The 17,488-nt window shown below is 39.1% G+C and overlaps 1 protein-coding gene across 1 annotated transcript in view; it reads right to left on the bottom strand.

Annotated features, from left to right (window-relative positions):
- shq1 (SHQ1, H/ACA ribonucleoprotein assembly factor) overlaps window positions 1-17,488 on the bottom strand; it is a 34,326-nt gene that overhangs the window by 5,902 nt on the left and 10,936 nt on the right. Inside the window, exons 8-11 of the mRNA XM_057339024.1 lie at window positions 13,456-13,613; window positions 12,168-12,221; window positions 9,120-9,243; window positions 4,602-4,722 (exon numbers count right to left, since the gene is read on the bottom strand). Coding sequence (XP_057195007.1) covers window positions 4,602-4,722; window positions 9,120-9,243; window positions 12,168-12,221; window positions 13,456-13,613 — 457 coding nt within the window. The remainder of the gene's footprint in view (window positions 1-4,601; window positions 4,723-9,119; window positions 9,244-12,167; window positions 12,222-13,455; window positions 13,614-17,488) is intronic.

The raw sequence follows: 17,488 nt of genomic DNA, 5'->3' as shown, positions 1-17,488 counted from the left end.
CAGTAGTTTCCCACCCCAATTCACTGTGTCATGATTTTACGCTAGCTGACAACAGAAATGTCCACTCTTGGGACAACTGACAGCAAGCTTTACAAAACCTCTGACCCATGTGGCCCCCGGGGCCTCCGTTCCCCTCGAGCCAGAGGCCTGAGCCTCCTGAAAAAAGAAAACACACTTGGCTGGGGGTCAATACGCTGTCAGAGAGAGCAACTTTCTCATCCTTTCAAAGGCAAACGCTTAAGCTCACCTTTAACAGGTTGCCATGGTTGCCGTTCAGAATCCAACTCGCCTAATTACAAAGCTTGAACACAAAGGCAAAATGGACCGCAAGCTTCTGTGAGACAACGGTTTCATTGCACTGTGTGAAACACAGTAAGTTCCACCTTATCTTATCTGTTTTCTGAACGGGTTAAAGAGTCGTCCACTGAAGTGATTCTGAAAGCTGAATGGGAGGAGGGGACAGATAAGAAAATGCCAGTGGTTTTAGCAGTCTGGCTCTGAATCTCTGAGTTCGGCTGGAGCGCGGCACGCTAAAGCCACGTTGAAATGAGTAACAGATCTTCTGCTCATCTGCAATGCATGATTCCGACTATAATTGATCAAGTTTCAACTCATGTAAGGTCTAAGGTGTGTCATTTTTTGGAGTATCTATTGACAGAAATGAATTATAATAAACATAACTATGCTTTCAGAGGTGTATAAAGACCTTACATAATGAAGCGTTAAGTTTTTATTACCTTAGAATCACCTATTTCTATTTACATATAAATATCGTAAATATTTCGTAAATACGTCATCTCCTTCGGCAAAGAAGCAAAAACATGACCACATCTTAGTCCTTTGTCAGCCACCGTGGTGCTTCAAAAGGGAGGGGTGAAGGGTGGAGTGAGCAGTTGTTTGCAATTCGCAACATCACCACTAGATGCCGCTAAGGCATATTTTGTTAGCTACATCAAAGATAGTTTCAGCTATTTCTTTCATAGCTTGCATTTTGTTTCCTAGTTTCCAACATGTACACTACAGTCAAAGTTTAGCAGCACTTACTCATTCTGCAATTCATATTTTATAATAAAACGTATCAAAACTATGGAATAACACAAAACTATGACCACTATAAAATAAAAAACAGTCTTCAATGTTACTCTTAGCCAGGAATTTGCTCATTAAAAAAAAAAAAACCTGTGTTTTGTAATAAAATATTTTTGTAATGTTGTAGAAATTGTGATGTGAAAAATGTATTGCAATGCAAAAAATGTATTTTGTATATATTTTGCCTTTAAAAACTACAACATTTAAGCATTTAAGTTTTTAGGATCACGAAAGACATTTTAGTTTTGTGACCCTGAACTTTAGAATGGTTGTATATCTTCAGAAAAAAACGTTGTATTTAGCTGTTTTTGTCTCTAACCATTAAATAAACTGTCTGCTTGCTTTACGAACACATACAGATTTTAATTAAATAGTATACCGCAAAAAGTATACGGTTGAAGCAAATCAAAATATCACATACACAATCACATTGACCTCATAAATAAGATTAAATTAGTTGTAGTTACGTGTGAAAACATGCAAAGCTAAAAGTTTATTATATTTATTAAAATATTAAAGGTGCAGTTTGTAACAATTTTGCAGTAAAATATCCCAAAACCACTAAGCTAGTGTTATATATTTTGTTCAGCTGAGTACTTACAATATCTCAAATGTTTCCAACTACTTGTAAATCGTGAGAAAATCGCCTTTCTAAACAGAAAAGCTTTGTTACCGCCGTTACTGACGTAGAAACCGCATGACAACAATGTCGTGGACAAATGCGGAAGTAGTTTCTAGCGTCTAGCAAGCCACTAACTTGTTTCGAGCAGTCACTTATTTATGGACCACAATTATTCGCAACAATTATAAAACTTTAGCTCATCTGCTAACATGATATCTCGTTCCCGTCTGATTGACGGCCATCAGCGGTGGAGTTGAAGACAACAGATCCCATCATTCCACGCTCCTACACAGCGTCATCAAGCTACGGCATTGTTGTTGTTTTGATCGTGCACCCTCTAGCGGCGGTTTTACAAACTGCACCTTTAAGTGATACTATACATAATTTACATGACTTAAACAATTTAAATCACAAAGGTTAAGCAGGGACAAAAGCTCGGGAACTCCCGCAATAGCACTCAGATATAAAACAAATTGCCTGATGCTGTTCCAACCATATGTCAAAGCCTTGAGCGATTGTGGCCGTGTGTCAGGCCTGCCGCCATCAGTACGACGAGAGCAGATTCATGGAGCGCTGTCAATCAAACAGCCATAGACTGCTGCGTCCAACTCAAGCCACTTTGTTTCGTTTCTGATCGGAGGGACGGCGCAGCGGTTTAAATCATGCGTGAAGTCTTTAAGGCGTCATAAATTCCAGCACGACATTCCAGCACTCGTGAGATTTCAAGAGCGGGAACGCCGGTCGGATGGCAGAGAGACAATATAAATCCTCCATCCCCCAGGGGCAGCGTTCATTAATCCCAGCATTCATCACGAACAGCTGATCACGTCCGTCTGCCGATAACAGATTTGAGGGGGAACTGCTGCCACGGATAACATCTATAACCCGGAGATCCCTCAAAGACGGATCGCTGATCTGGACCGGGGCGTTCTTCTGGGAGGAAAGCGTTGTTTAAATAATCTGACAGTGGATGTGTCAGATGTTGAAAACACAACCTGCTCTGATAACGGGGAGTCGTCTACACAAAACAGAGCTGTGGGGATTTGATCAAAAGCTACGCCGTTTGAAAGTGCGAGCAACTCTCCTGCCGTCACTTCGCATGACATGAACAGCTCCGTCTCAACGGAAAAGTTTTGAGCGCTGTTTTAAGACGACTAAAGAAACAAAGGGATGCGAACTGGAAATCAATTTTCGGCGTGATGTTGGGAATCACCTCAAGGCAAGTTTGACTGACGTACAACAGCGGCAGTCGAATGCAGGCACGGATTCTGCAAGCTGCGCTTTCAAAAGCCCTCAAGTCTGTTTTGTCTTTTGTTCTGCTCACTAAAACGCCGAACAAGGAGAGAATAAAAGAACACACGTATTCATTCGCAGGTCAATGATGCGACTAAGACCGTGCATTTTGCGAACAATGGTGGGCGGCAGGGGAGTCAAGACGATATTGAGCGCAGACCAAGGGTTTGAGGTTTGGCTGTTGAGCATGGCCTGGTTTCAGCCGTGGCTAGATGATGTTGTAACCACACAATGTGCATCCCAGAAAATCCAAAGATTTTCCCAAGAATCCAAACCGTTATGACTTTCTTTCATCTGCAGAACTTAAGATATTTTAAGAATGTTGGTAACCAAACAACATTGACCTCCATTGTGTGGACACCAAACCACTGAGACGTTGCTCAAAATATCTTCTTTTGTGTTGCTCAGAAGAAAGTCATATACAGATTTTGAATGACATATGGGTAAATAAATGATGCCAGAATTTTTATATTTGGGTTTAACGATTACTGATCTAAACAGTCAACTTTCATGAGGACCTGCATCAGCAGACTAACTGCCATTGAGATGACAATGGATTGCTCTCTTCGGGTATTACAGACCTCAAGATGGGCACACTTCAGAGAAAAATAAATATGAGAAAGTGCTCGTCTGCCTCTTTCTCTCCATAACTTGGAGGTTCAGGGGAAAATTAATTGAGTTTTCAAGGACGCTGAAGATGGATCTGTGCAGTTCTCTGTGGAATGTGGAAGTCTCTGTACCAACCTCTGCACGCTTTCTCTCTCTCTCTCAGCTTTGTCTCATTGAGAAAACAGGCGCACTGCAACGCCGATCCCTGACATTTTACACATCTATTATTAATTAGCTGTCAAGGCATCGCGCTGGCCAGAAAAACAAGAAACTAAAAGATCTCTGTCTGGGATCCCTGCAGGGTGTTTAACGTTTCTCTCACTGGGCACGGGGCCTATAACTTCAGACGTGCATTTTTCAACCGGATCTTTTCAAGACAAGCGTACAACTTCAGCTGAACTCCAGCCAAATGCAGAGTATATCTCATTACTGAATTATGCGCCGGCTGTAATTCGCATTTTAAACGTGGATGTGGTTACAAATTATGGCTCGCGTAGATCACGAATGCGATACTGCCCGTCGTGAATCAAGTTCAAGCGCTGGGGTTCTGTTTAACCTGCACTGAAAGAACATCCTAAAACAGAGTTCAGACTTTAAAATCTGATTGGATGAGCTGAGTTTGAAGCTGTTGTAAAACACCCTTGACCTAATAGTAATCATCATCATCAAAAAAATAATAATTATCCAGATCCATTACAGTGATTTATAAGTAAATTTGCTCAATTGTCATTATGCAAAAACAGAGTAATATAGTCCTATAATATTTTTATGTAAACACAGTGTATAATAATAATAATAATAGTTGTTGTTTATTTTTACATTTTTGACATGTTCTGTGACATTCATAATAGCATATTTAGATATAACATGAACATTTTAACTGTTTTTATATCATTTCTTTATTCCTATACAGTTTTTTTCTATAATTTTGGAACCAGTTCTTTCTGCTCCAAAAATACTTCAGGTGACATTTTGACCCCTAACTTACTTGACCCCTTGGATCCAGATGCAATAGTCGGTGATGTAGAGATCATTGAGGATATATGCCGGATCGTTCTCTCGGAAGATCTTATGGATGGCAAGCAGACATTTCAGGACGCAAGCCTTCCCTGTGACAAAGAGAAAACAGATATCACATCAGGTATTTTAACTCAGGCAACTAAAATGCAGGAGATTTGTTCATAAAAATTATTAGGGCTGTCAAATGATTAATCGGGATTAATCGCATCCAAAAATTTGTTTACACATAATACATGTGTCTGTTTACTGTGCATATTAATTCTGTATTTAAAAACACAAGCATGTATTTAAGAAAAATATAATATGAATAAACGTTTATAAATATTTCAATTATTGGTCAATGTAAATAAATGCATACATATAAATATTTCCTAAATATGTTTACATGTTGTGTATGTTTTTGTGTTTATAAATACAACATTAATATGCACAGTACACAGACATATGTTATGTAAACACAAACTTTTATTCTGGATGTGATTAATCGTTTGACTGCCCTAAAAAATAAAATAAAACGTATGTACAGGAAATACAAAACATAAACATCCTTTAAACAAAGATAGATTTACATAAGCAGAAAAACTGCTAAAGATATTAAGACTCGTTTGGATTTCACACGTTTATATGAGATTTTTCTATACCCCCCAATCAAACCGTTACAAATTTTCAGCATGAATCTCATCAAGATTAAGATTTTTCTTTAAACAAGAAAATAAATCAAATTAAAACTAATGCAACATTAATTCTCTCAAAACAAACCCTAATATATTCTGCCATTTTTCTTATCAAGTATGTTTACTTTGGTTTAAGGGTGTTCGACTGGAAAACATGAAAGAAATGCTGATTAAGAAAATGACTTGCAGTAGAGCTTGAGATCAACTTTAGCTAGAGCAAACAGAGAATTCTGTGCAGAACAGATGTTTTTTAATCATTCAGGGAGATTAGGCTGTTTTACATTATAGCAACTGCTAGACGCAAAATACACCCACAAACATGCAAGCAAACACCTTAAGGGTACTGCGTGGTGTTGATATGTGTTGTCACAACACCGTCTCCCAAATAAGATGTAAAAATACAGAATAGCCTGGCAGCCGGCGCAGACATTCCGAGCGGCTCAGAAAACAAACAGAGCGCTCGCACCGAGGAAAGCCTTTCGCAAACATTTGGTTCCCATTTAAGCTGGAGCTCCCAGGCGGAGAAAACACAGCGGCCTTCCAGCTTCGAGACATGCGAGAAAAACTCCAGGAACTCGAAGTGCCTTTTTTCATTCCCTGACCTTCGTCCATCTATAATTGAAGGGTTTTCTGCTTTTCTTTTGGGGGCGCTGAAGAAAAAAGCTTCCGATGACCAGCTGAGGCACTTCTGCAGTGCATGCTGGGTTTGGATTGCACGTTGGGTAGGTTAATCACGTCTGCAATCATGCGCCTCGAAAAAAAAAGGCAAGAGGAACTCGAGGACGTCAGGACTGGAAAAAAAGGAATGGATGAGATACTGACAGGTTTCTGAAGCTGGTGACCAATCTGGAACCATTTTCGCAACAGAATCGGTGACGCAGAGATGAACCAACTAGTTTTGAACCAATAAACTCATAAAGCCTGTTGTTCTCGAACCACGATCTACATTTACCCACAATGCCCCTTTTGGGCCGCTCCATCATCCCAGCCCTCCTCATTCTCCTCGAGGGCCTGTCGGCTTCAGCAGCCGACTAAAGGATCTCCCGACAAGCTGCCAGAGGGCTGTTCAAATATTTACCCCGGATAACATTTCCATCGCCGCTTTGCTCACGTCGCATCATTAATGGGCTTGTTTTCCTACTACCTACAACAGTTTGCTTTCACAGCCGCTTCAATGAAGTGCCTCAAATTAGAGTACGCACACATCAGATACACACCTCCGTTCTCGCTCCGCTGACAAATTAATTACGCAGCAGTCACGCTCGCTCTGACAAGGCGGCCCGCTCTCGGAGGCGAGTTACGGTTCTTTAAAGGGGAGCCTTATTGCTCGCAGGGCTTCGGCGGTTGTAAATCTACAAATTGTAGACTCAAGCGAAATGTCACAGAGGCTCTGTGTGAAAACATAAGCAAGCGGCTCAGGGGGATATTAACAAATGTCTACCTTGTAAAAAAAGCGTGTAAACTACTCTTAATGGTACTGACTGCTTATTTGAACAAAGTGTGTCGGATCAGGGACGACTGCTGGAGCTCATGTCCCTTAAAAAAGCAGAATCGAATCGAAATGAATTAATGTGAAGTGATGAATTGCACATAGAGACCAGAGACATTTTTGGACAAGTAAAAAGGGCCCTTTAAGTGCTGTTCACACCCAAAATTTAAAATTCTTTCATTATTTACTTACCCTCATGTCATTCCAAACCTGGATGACTTTCTGTCTACCGCAGAACACAAAAGAAGATATTTTGAAGAACGGTGATAACCGAACAACAGTGACCCTATTGACTTTCATTGTATAGACACAAACCCACTGAGACATTTCTCAAAATATCTTCTTTTGTGTTAGAATAAAGAGTCATACAGGTTTTAAATGACATGAGGGTGAATAAATGATTACATAAATTTTTATTTTAGGCGGAAACAACCTTTTAAGGAACCTTTATTTTCCTGTCATCACAAGAAGCTTCCTGAACATCACATGAACCTGCGATCGTTGTAAATAAAGCGTTGACTAAACTTTTCCATAATCCTGAATCTTACAGGCCCTTTAACTGCAGTGCTAAAATCAACACGTGCCGGATAATCTTACCACACCTGAAACGTGTTTACCCTGCGCTTCTGCCTCTCCTACAGATGGCTTGTTTGATTTAAAGGTTGCTCCTCCGTCTGCAATATCAAAGCCGGCAGAGTCTGCTCCTCAGAATCTGATTCCTTCAGAAGTAAAGAGACGACTCTCTCGGCTTCCCTCCATCTCAACCTGCCTCCCACTCAACAGATAAAACACAAGAGACATGACCAATCTGTTGACTTTCCTGTCATGGTGAACGTCTTTTACCGCAGCACCCCGCTGTTCAGGGGAGAAAGCTGATTGTTGTGTGAAAGTCGGTCCCGTGTGTCAACAGCTTTGTCTGCTGTGGGTAAATATAGGTTGTGACAAGCTCCACCTGTCATTAACCCCTTAAAGGTAATAATAAGCTACTTTAACAAGCAGAAAAATGGGGGCGGGACTCAATTTAATTGATTGGATGTGATTCATGAAAGCGAATCTGTAGATGGTAATAGGCATCCTATTACCCTCGTGAAACATAGCAGGCACTCAATTTTGAGGACACTCTCTAAGTCAAGTTCACCTTCAAGAGCATCTCCATATATGCCAATATTAATGCTTCTTTACTACTCAATTGTTATTATTGCTGTCATTGTTTTTTCATGAATTGCAGTGGTAAAAATAAAAAGGTTGTAGAAAAGCGCCATTTTTTACAAAGTAGCGTAAATCAATGGCCAAATAGTTATACGTTTATTTATTAAAGTAGCATTTGCGAATAAAAAAACTGTTTTAAGCAAGTACATCAAAAATCAGTGTTCAAAACTGTCTCCTTTACTTAGCCCAAATTTGCACCAGGAAGTGTATCATAATCATTTTAAATGCACTGTTGAGTCCTATTTCGCAGGAAATGTCCGTTTGACCTCATTTTTTGACTTTACAAACGTAAATGATTTTTACCTGGGTTAAAGTAACCTGTAATTTGATGTTTTAGACAGGTTTCAAAAAAAGTTACAGATTGCAGCATAAAAATGGAATCTGATCGTCAGCAAAAATATACAAATATTTCAAATATATATAAAAAATATCTAAAAGTTTGTATGAAAAATGAGTAAAGACATTTCTTCTTATAGAGTAAGCACTGATAAATCATTTACAATTTTAGACCAGGAATTAAAGTAAATAGGGTCAATTATGATTTCACGCTTACGTTAATTGTTAACATTAAAGGGACAGTTCAACCAAACTTAAAAATGCTGTCTTCATTTACTCACCATCGAGTTGTTCCAAATTTGTGTAGATTTCTTTGTTCTGATGAACGCAGAGAAAGATATTTGGAAGACTGATTGTAACCAAACAGTTCTTGGCCACCATTGACTTACAATGGTAGTCCCAGAATGGTTTGTTTTCCTACATTCTTCAAAATATCTTCTTTTGTGTTCAACAGAACAAAGAAATGTATACAGATTTGGAACAACTTTAGGGTGAAAAAATAAAGACCGAATTTTCATTTTTGGGTGAACTGTTCCTTAAATAGTCGCATCGACAATATCTTAAAAATCTAAACTGGAAGATTTCAGGAAACCAGCTTCCACAGATACCTGGGATCTGATTGCCTTTAATGCGACAGCAGCAGGGCTTCTCATAATGAGGGAAAAGCACCACAGGGTTTATAGGGTGAGGAGGAGGTCATGAATTTAGTCCTGACCCTTGACCTCACTCTTGGTGGCCTGGAAAGACTGGTCTGGTTTAGCTGGGAGAAAAAACTCACCGGATTGAAAAATGTGAGCCGCATCCTTCACTGCTCTTGTGATCAGAGAGAAATGACGATAGAGAGGGTAACACAAAGATCTTCTGCCGAAAGACACCAGCACGTCTTGTAGCGACTGATAAGTCTGTAATACACACACATATTACTGTATATTAGCAAACATCTGATAGTTTTTTACAGTTTTAATACAAGAATAAAGGGATTCCAATCCCATAACCTTCTACATGCAACATGGACACACATTTCGGCAGATGCTGTTATCCAAAGTGACTTATTTAAGAAATCAATTTGTATCAGTCTGCGTCTTCCCTGGACTCAAACCCAAAACCCAATGCTTTACCACCTAAGCATTAAGAAAACTATTAAGAAAACTATAGTCTATATATTAACTTTTTATTAGTGAGAACCAAATATCCAATATTTAACCGTTTCCCATCTGAGGACATGTTTTTAAAGCATAGCAGAACCTGTATGCACACACGCGGTCTGTAAATTGCTCCAAATCTGTCTATGCATATTACATCAATCATTTTTAACTCCTCTCGTAATTACAGCAATTTGCTCTAATTATCCCCATCGACTTCGCATTTTATTAGAAGGGTAAATACTAGGTCAACTTTTAACACCTTGGCAAATGGCGCGCTTAATTGTAAGCCGCGTTTAATCGAGGGCCTCTGAGTTCTTCGCGGCCCAGACAAGCGCTTTGGGGAAAGAAAACATGCCTTTCTTTCCTCTCGTTGTGTTTTCCACCCTCCCACAGGCCCCTCCCCTCCGCTTTCTCTCAGCAGCTTGTTAAGAGAGCACCCGGAGTCATTCAAGCATCTCATCACAGCTCATGCACTCCCCCAGGCTATTAAACACTGGTGTAAATAAGCCTACTGAAGGGGGGCGGCTCAGGGATGCTGGTCGGGAGGGGGTTTACAGCGGTTAGGCTGAACAGAGGAGAGAGAGGCGGGAGAGGAGAATGAAAGAGAGAGAAATGAGGGTGTCGAGGATAAACTAGATTTGCATTTCCTGGAGGAAATAAGAGCAATACAAGGGGAAAAAATAGGTTTTGGGTTAGACAAGGTTTTGGTTTTGTGTAAATACAATGGCGCATTAGAGGTGCCGTCAACACAAAGCACAACACTGAACTGCGAAAACACAACAAGTTCATTAGTATGCGTGTCTTGTTTATTAGGTAAAAAAATCTAAACATCTTTTAAACATAATAAATCTGTTTGAAAACCAGACATAAGATTTTACAACACATACAGCTGGAGAAAAAATAAATGAAGAGACTAATTCGCATTTATTTTTAGCCAAATTTACGATTTATAGTTAATTTAACATTTATAGTCAAATTAACATTTTAGTTTCTCGCAAATTGAAAATGAACATTTTGCGTTTTTTCAGAAATTGGAAATTTTAGATTCAAAAAAGAATTTATGATGGAATAAAGGTCATTGCACATTGAGTCCAAAATTTGCGTCCGAAATTTTTGCAATTTTTTACGTTGTGTCAATCACATTTACACGCTGCCTCCAAAATTTTCGTCCGTCATAAAAACATCCGTAACGGATGTGATTTTCCGTGTTTTTCGCATCCGAAGCAAGCGTTTTGAGAGGTGTTTTGACAATTCAGAGCCACTGAAATACTGGAGTTTCACGGAAGAAATAACAAAACGGATGAATGGCGGCAGATGGGCATGAAAAACGGGAGACTCCAGGCCAAAACGGGAGTGTTGTCAGGTATGCAAGAAAATGCAGGCAGCGAGTGAGGACATTGTTATTTACCTGATTTGAACATGAACAAAAAAAACTTGAAAAAATGATTTCCCTATAGAGTATGAAAAATGAACTCAATTAAACAAATTTTGTTTTATCATCTTACTTTTGCTCCTCAGAAAAATTTATCATTCGGCTACACTTCACATCAAAACTCTTACCTTAACATTTTACCTTAGCATTTAGCAAACGCTTTCATCCAAAGTGACGTTCAAGAAACACATTTTTTATAAGTATGTGTTCCTCCCTGAGATTCGAACCCATGACCTTAACACTGCTGTGCTAACCCAATGCTCTACCAATTGAGCTACAGGAACAATATTGAGAAATATCAATATAGTGCTGCCTTTAAAGAACTGTGAAGGCAAACAGTGAGACAATGAGGGGGCAGAGAGTGTTGTGTGTGCGTGTGTTGAGAGCACACAGTTGGAGGATGTCATTACCGCCCGTCCATTATCAGTATTACAGTGAAGTGCTGGCTCTCAGCATGCTGAGCTAGAAGTGTTGGGTTATTCGCCCTCATTGTCACACGCGCCATGAAAATGTGGAGGATTAGGGACCGCCGCCACCTCGGGAGCCAGGATGCACGCACACACAAAGTTAACGCATCTCGCCGTAACCACGCACTATTAGTTTCAATCCAAATCTGCGCCCTTTGTTTCTCAAAATTTGGCAAAGGGATGGTGTATGATGCAGAGGATTAAAAGGATAGTTCACCCAAACATAAAAGCTTTCAATCAAAACCTTTCATTCAAAACCTGTACAAGACTCTTTCTTCAGTGGAAAACAAAAGAGGATATTTTGAGAAATGTCTCAGTGGTTTTGTGTCCATACAATTGAAGTCAATGGAGGCCAATGTTGTTTGGTTACTAATGTTCATTAAAATGTCTTTTGTGTTCTGCGAACAGTCATACAGATCTGGAATGACAAGAGGGTGAATAAACACACCCCTTCAAAAATGCCAACCAACCAACAAAAATCGGGATCACGACCTACTTGTATAAATCAGGCTTTGCACAGTTTGGGGCCTCTGACCTTCTCCATCCATCTTAGTTGTAATTCAAGGAGTACAGAGTCTGAGATGTTTTATGAGCATGGTTTATTGAGCAAGAGTGTTGATGTTGTATCAGATTGTATGAATGCGGGATGTTCCCACATCAGAAAATCTGCATTCATGTGGGCTCTTTCAGTTAAGATCTTGTTTACGGTTGTTTGCTCATTTAATCACTGAAGTGTGCAATAAAACCATGATTTTTGTTACACTGATGGATTGATCACATACCTCAAGCCAGATAAGAGTACCGCTGAGCTTCCTGATGGTCCAAGCTGACTCTACCTGCCAAACATAAAAGCATCAGTTAATAAAGAAATCAATGATCACATACAAAATACAAAACCGAATTGGTACTTTACAGATATCAATCGACACACCATCAAGGTTATTATAGTTTACTACAACTAAAACTATTAAAGCATTTCTATTAATTTAAATTTAATAAAATACTGACCTAAATATAACTTGAAAAACATAAGCTAAAAAACAGAAATGTTACTTTAAAAAAAAAAAAAAATATATATATATATTAGGGCTGTCAAACGATTAATCACGATTAATCGCATCCAGAATAAATGTTTGTGTTTACATAATATATATCTGTGTACAGTGCATATTAATTTTGTATTTATAAACACAAAACATACACATACTTGTCTATATGTTTAGGAAATATTTAAATGTATTAATTTATATTTACCAATAATTTAAATTCTAAATAAACGTTTATTTATTGTTATATTTTATATTTTTCTAAAATAAATGCATTTATGTGTAAGTGTTCATAAATACAAAATTAAGTATACCGACATAAATTACGTAAACACAAACTTTTATTCTGGATGCGATTAATCACATTAATCGTTTGACAGCCCTAATTATAGCATATATAATAAATATATTATTATATATAAATATATTAATACTATACAAATATGGCTATGTAAAAATAACTATTTAAATGTAAAAAAACAATAAAATGTAAAAAAACATGATCTAATTCAAAATACTAATAAAACTACAATAAAACTGATGGTCAAATGTCATTTAACCAAGAACAAGAAAATTTGATTGACAGCCAGATTTAAACTTGTATTACTTGCATTGACAACCACGGCTCAATGTGTCACAGCATGTGTGCTAACCACTAGACCACGGCTCGAATAAAATGTACAATTTCCGATAAAAAAAATCATAATATTAAGACTGTTTCTTAGGTTTCCAAAATATTGTATCACAGATTTTCACTCCATGTAAAATATACTTTAAGCCTGGGCACAAACCCAACGGACACCTTCACCATCACTTATAACATTACAGCTCTATGGCTTCAAAAACAGTGTTTTAAAACTTAATCTTGTGAAAACACCATTTTCACATTTTTTATACTTACGATACAAGTACTAGCATGTGCAGTTGCTTTCCAGAAAGAAGGTCTGGAAAACGTTAAAGGAACATATCAACTTCTTGGAACTTACAGCCAGGACACATCTGCGGCAGACAAACACCCACTTACGTTGTGTTCACCCTCCGTGGTGCGCACATCATATATGTACGAGAGTATGATGTCCACCAAACTGAGCCAAACGTGAAAGCGTGCTTTTTTATCCAGCAGGTATGAACGGTTCGTGAACTTCCTCATCTGCTCCTTTTCTTCCTCTGTGAAAGTAACATCTATAAAAAGAGAAAGAGCGAGAGACTCATAACGTTGTTTATTGACTTTCTTTATCTTTTAATATCACAGGGAGGTATAGTCAATGCCAATCTCTCCCCGAAAAACAAGTTAAACTCAGAGCCCCAGCAGGGTGTGATTGATGCCTGTGATCCGCTGTGAGCTTACGAAAACAAAAAGAAAAACAGAAAAGTTTGACACAATTCTTTTTAAATCAGAGCTGGAGATGAGACATCGAAAGCGTTTTGAAGCATGCGAGTGGAGTTACCGCACGAGATAAGCAAAGTTACCCAGTGTGATTGATGCCCTAAACTGTCTTGATAATGCACCGGGGAGGAAAGAGATGCAGAGAGAGACACAAAAAAAGAAAGCGAGATGGACCAGTCAGCATTTTGGTAGCCGCTGAAATGGATCCCCTGCTTGGTTCCTGCACTACACCCCTGACAGAGCCCCTCACGTGCACGCTGGCTTGTCCATACTCACGTGCACTTTAATGTGAACGTCTCAAAACTTGCCAGCACTAATAGAGGTTGAGTTCTGGTTCTCCTGTGAGCTGCTTCATTCCAGGGACATGACGACGGAATAACTCCCCCGTTTTCTACTCTCTCCACCTGACTTACCCTTTAACACGGCTGTTTCAGCCTGGCAGGAAACACAGACCCCTGGGAGACCAAAACCAGGAGCCGGGGGTGTGGGGGAGGGAGAGTTCAGCTCAGGGTTCACCGTACACACAAACACAAAACAGGGTTGTGTGTGTATTTTCCAAGGTTTTTTCTGTGCGTTTTGTTTCGTTTAGTTATTTTTCAGAAAAAAGGAAATACACAGGCATCCAGACCACTGACACAAACGCTGTTGGAGTGAAACAGGGAGAGTTGAATAATGAAGTGTGTGTACATACATAAACTGAAACGATAAAGATGTCCATGGGGACAGAAAGCGTGAAGTTCCTCGATACACCCGGGGACACAAGCACACTCATGTACATAAATACACTAAACAAAAGGAGAGATGAGAAGGAAGAGCCAACTAGGGCTGGAAAAAGGTATTTTTTCCATTTTTCCATTCCAGTTCTAGTACTAACCAGACATGACTTTCACACAACACTAAAAAAACCATCAAAATGAATACCATAATTTAGTCACCCTAGGTGTATATGACCAAAGATATTAATACTTCCGTTACAATGAATAGCGAGGAGGCGTTGCAAACATGGCCGCCGAGTGGCACGACTTCCATAAACGGACTTTGATATGACTTTCCTTAGCCGGACATAATTTGAGCCATGTTAAAAGATGTCCTGGCTCTTCCCAGCTTGGTAATGGCATTGTAGAGTGCCCCATTCTTTGAAGCTCAAAAAAGCACATATATCAGTCATAATAATGTCTTTTGAAGCGAGACCATACGTTAACGAGTAAAAACGATTAACATTTTGAGCGTATTTAGCCAAGATAGGTTGTGCATAGATGACAAATCTACATACGCAATGGCAGAACGCTGACTCCACGTATCTCAAGGAAGAATCTCTTTAGTACTCACGTGTCTCACCCCTATGGTTGCATTTATACAGTAATATTAAAAAAACGTTTCTAATATAATATAGAATCCATAGTAGTTTGCTTTGCATTGCCGTCTCGGCTGGTGTGTACAAAAACTCTACATAATGTGAAAAATAGACCATTACCTATTTTAACGTTCTGGGACATTGCGTTGTATCTGTCAAAGTAATTGATTACATTCCAATCTCAAAACCAACAATTTTGAATAAGAACTGCCTGTGAAAACCCATTTTTTGTGTTATACAGTTTTTTACATAAAATAATTCTACATAATGCAAACCATTCTGTGAAAATATAATATTGTTAATATTGACAAAGTAATGCCATGTCAAACATTGAAATTATAGTAAACAAAAAAATGGCTGAAATCAAACTTTGATGCTCATCTCATAATTAGATTATGAACTCAATGGTTTTGGGAACAGTAGATAGACTAGGACCAGTGTTTTTTTAAAGTCTCAGATCTAGTGGCCTCACTAAATATCATTATTCATTATTGTTTACTTAATATTTTAATTTGTGGCAGCCTCCATAGACGTGTGCACAGGTGCCTTGTGAAATCGTGATCTTGGCCTCGGGGGACAACTGGCCAGAAGGTGTCTAAAAGGTCAGCTGGTGATTTATCAAAGTGTCTGGGAGGGTTAAACGATCTCTGTCTTCATGTCCTTTGAATTGCCTGAAAATGTGCATGACACAGCAGTCAATTACAGTGTTGCTACAGACGACAGTCATTATTCATTAAAAGCTATAAAGTTTTCTATATAGTGCTATTTGTAAACTGTGCCAAAAAAGAGATTTTCACCATGCCCTCTTTGTTATATCTAAATATGATCAAAACCCAAAGAGGAAAACCATAATTAACTTGAATGGCTTAACAAGCCGGATACAGACAGGAAAGAGACATTTTGGCAGCGACTTTCAGTTGCATGCATTTCAGCCAGACTCTTCAGAACAGCCCGTCCTGGCAATTAGTGGAAATTAATCTGCTCTACGTATCCAGGGTACTTATGAAAATACAGAAGTGTACAGAAGCAGTGTCTCCGTGCCAGTTTAGCTCAACAACACATCGACCGATTGACTGACTGATGTATACTGACATCAAAGACAGACAGCCGTTTTGAAACACATAGAGATCTTGAATGATCTCCATCTCCTTCTGTATCTATATCACTCTATCTTCTCTTCTGTGATTGGAGCAGCTGTTTAACCCCCCTGCAGTAACATATGGTAGCAGCTCAGAGTAATTTCCTCATTCACTGAGGAATTAGCAGATGTTCCAGTGATAAAGAGAGCGCTGGTGTGGATGCTCGTGCATGTATCTTACTTGTCTATTACACATGCGCACATTAATAACACAACACTTTTCCATGTGTCTGATTAGCTTTTTAGTTTTTCAAATACAATGGATGTATTTACAACTAAAGCATAAACAGATACAGTAGATAGACAGAAAGAGACAGACAAGACTTTTCAATTACAATGAATTTACTTACAGAATTAGATAGATAGACAGACAAGAAGAGAAAGACAGATGAGGACAGGAGAGATGGAGATAGACAGACAGACAGACAGAAAAACAAACAAACAAACAAGAGACAGAGATAGACAGGCAGGCAGACAGACAGACAGACAGGCAGGCAAAGGGATAAGAAGAGATAGACACACAAAAAGAGACAGACAGATGGGGACAGATGGACAGACAGACAAGAAGAAAGAGACAAAGACAGATAGGGGCAGACAAGCAGAGACCGACAGATGGACAGACAGACAAGAAGAAAGAGACAGACAGGGGCAGATAGACAGACAGACAAACGGGGACAGATAAACAGACAGAAAAACAAAAAGACACAGACAGACAGTGACAGATAGACAAGAAGAGACAGACAGACAGAGACAGATAGACAAACAGACAGACAGACAAGAAGAGACAGACAAACGGGGACAGATAAACAGACAGAAAAACAAAAAGACACAGAGAGACAGTGACAGATAGACAAGAAGAGACAAAGACAGACAGACAGAGACAGGGACAGATAGACAAACAGACAGACAGACAAGAACAGATAGACAGACAAACAAACAGACAAACAGACAGACACACAGACAGACAGACAGGGACCGATAGAGAGACAAACGGGGACAGATAAACAGACAGACAAACAAAAAGACACAGACAGACAGTGACAGATAGACAAGAAGAGACAGACAGACAGAGACAGATAGACAAACAGACAGACAGACAGACAGACAGACAGACAAGAAGAGACAGACAAACGGGGACAGATAAACAGACAGAAAAACAAAAAGACAGAGAGAGACAG

The sequence above is a fragment of the Triplophysa rosa genome, linkage group LG7, assembly GCF_024868665.1.
Source record: "Triplophysa rosa linkage group LG7, Trosa_1v2, whole genome shotgun sequence".
Taxonomy (NCBI): domain Eukaryota; kingdom Metazoa; phylum Chordata; class Actinopteri; order Cypriniformes; family Nemacheilidae; genus Triplophysa; species Triplophysa rosa.
This window is presented reverse-complemented; position numbering and strand designations above follow the sequence as displayed.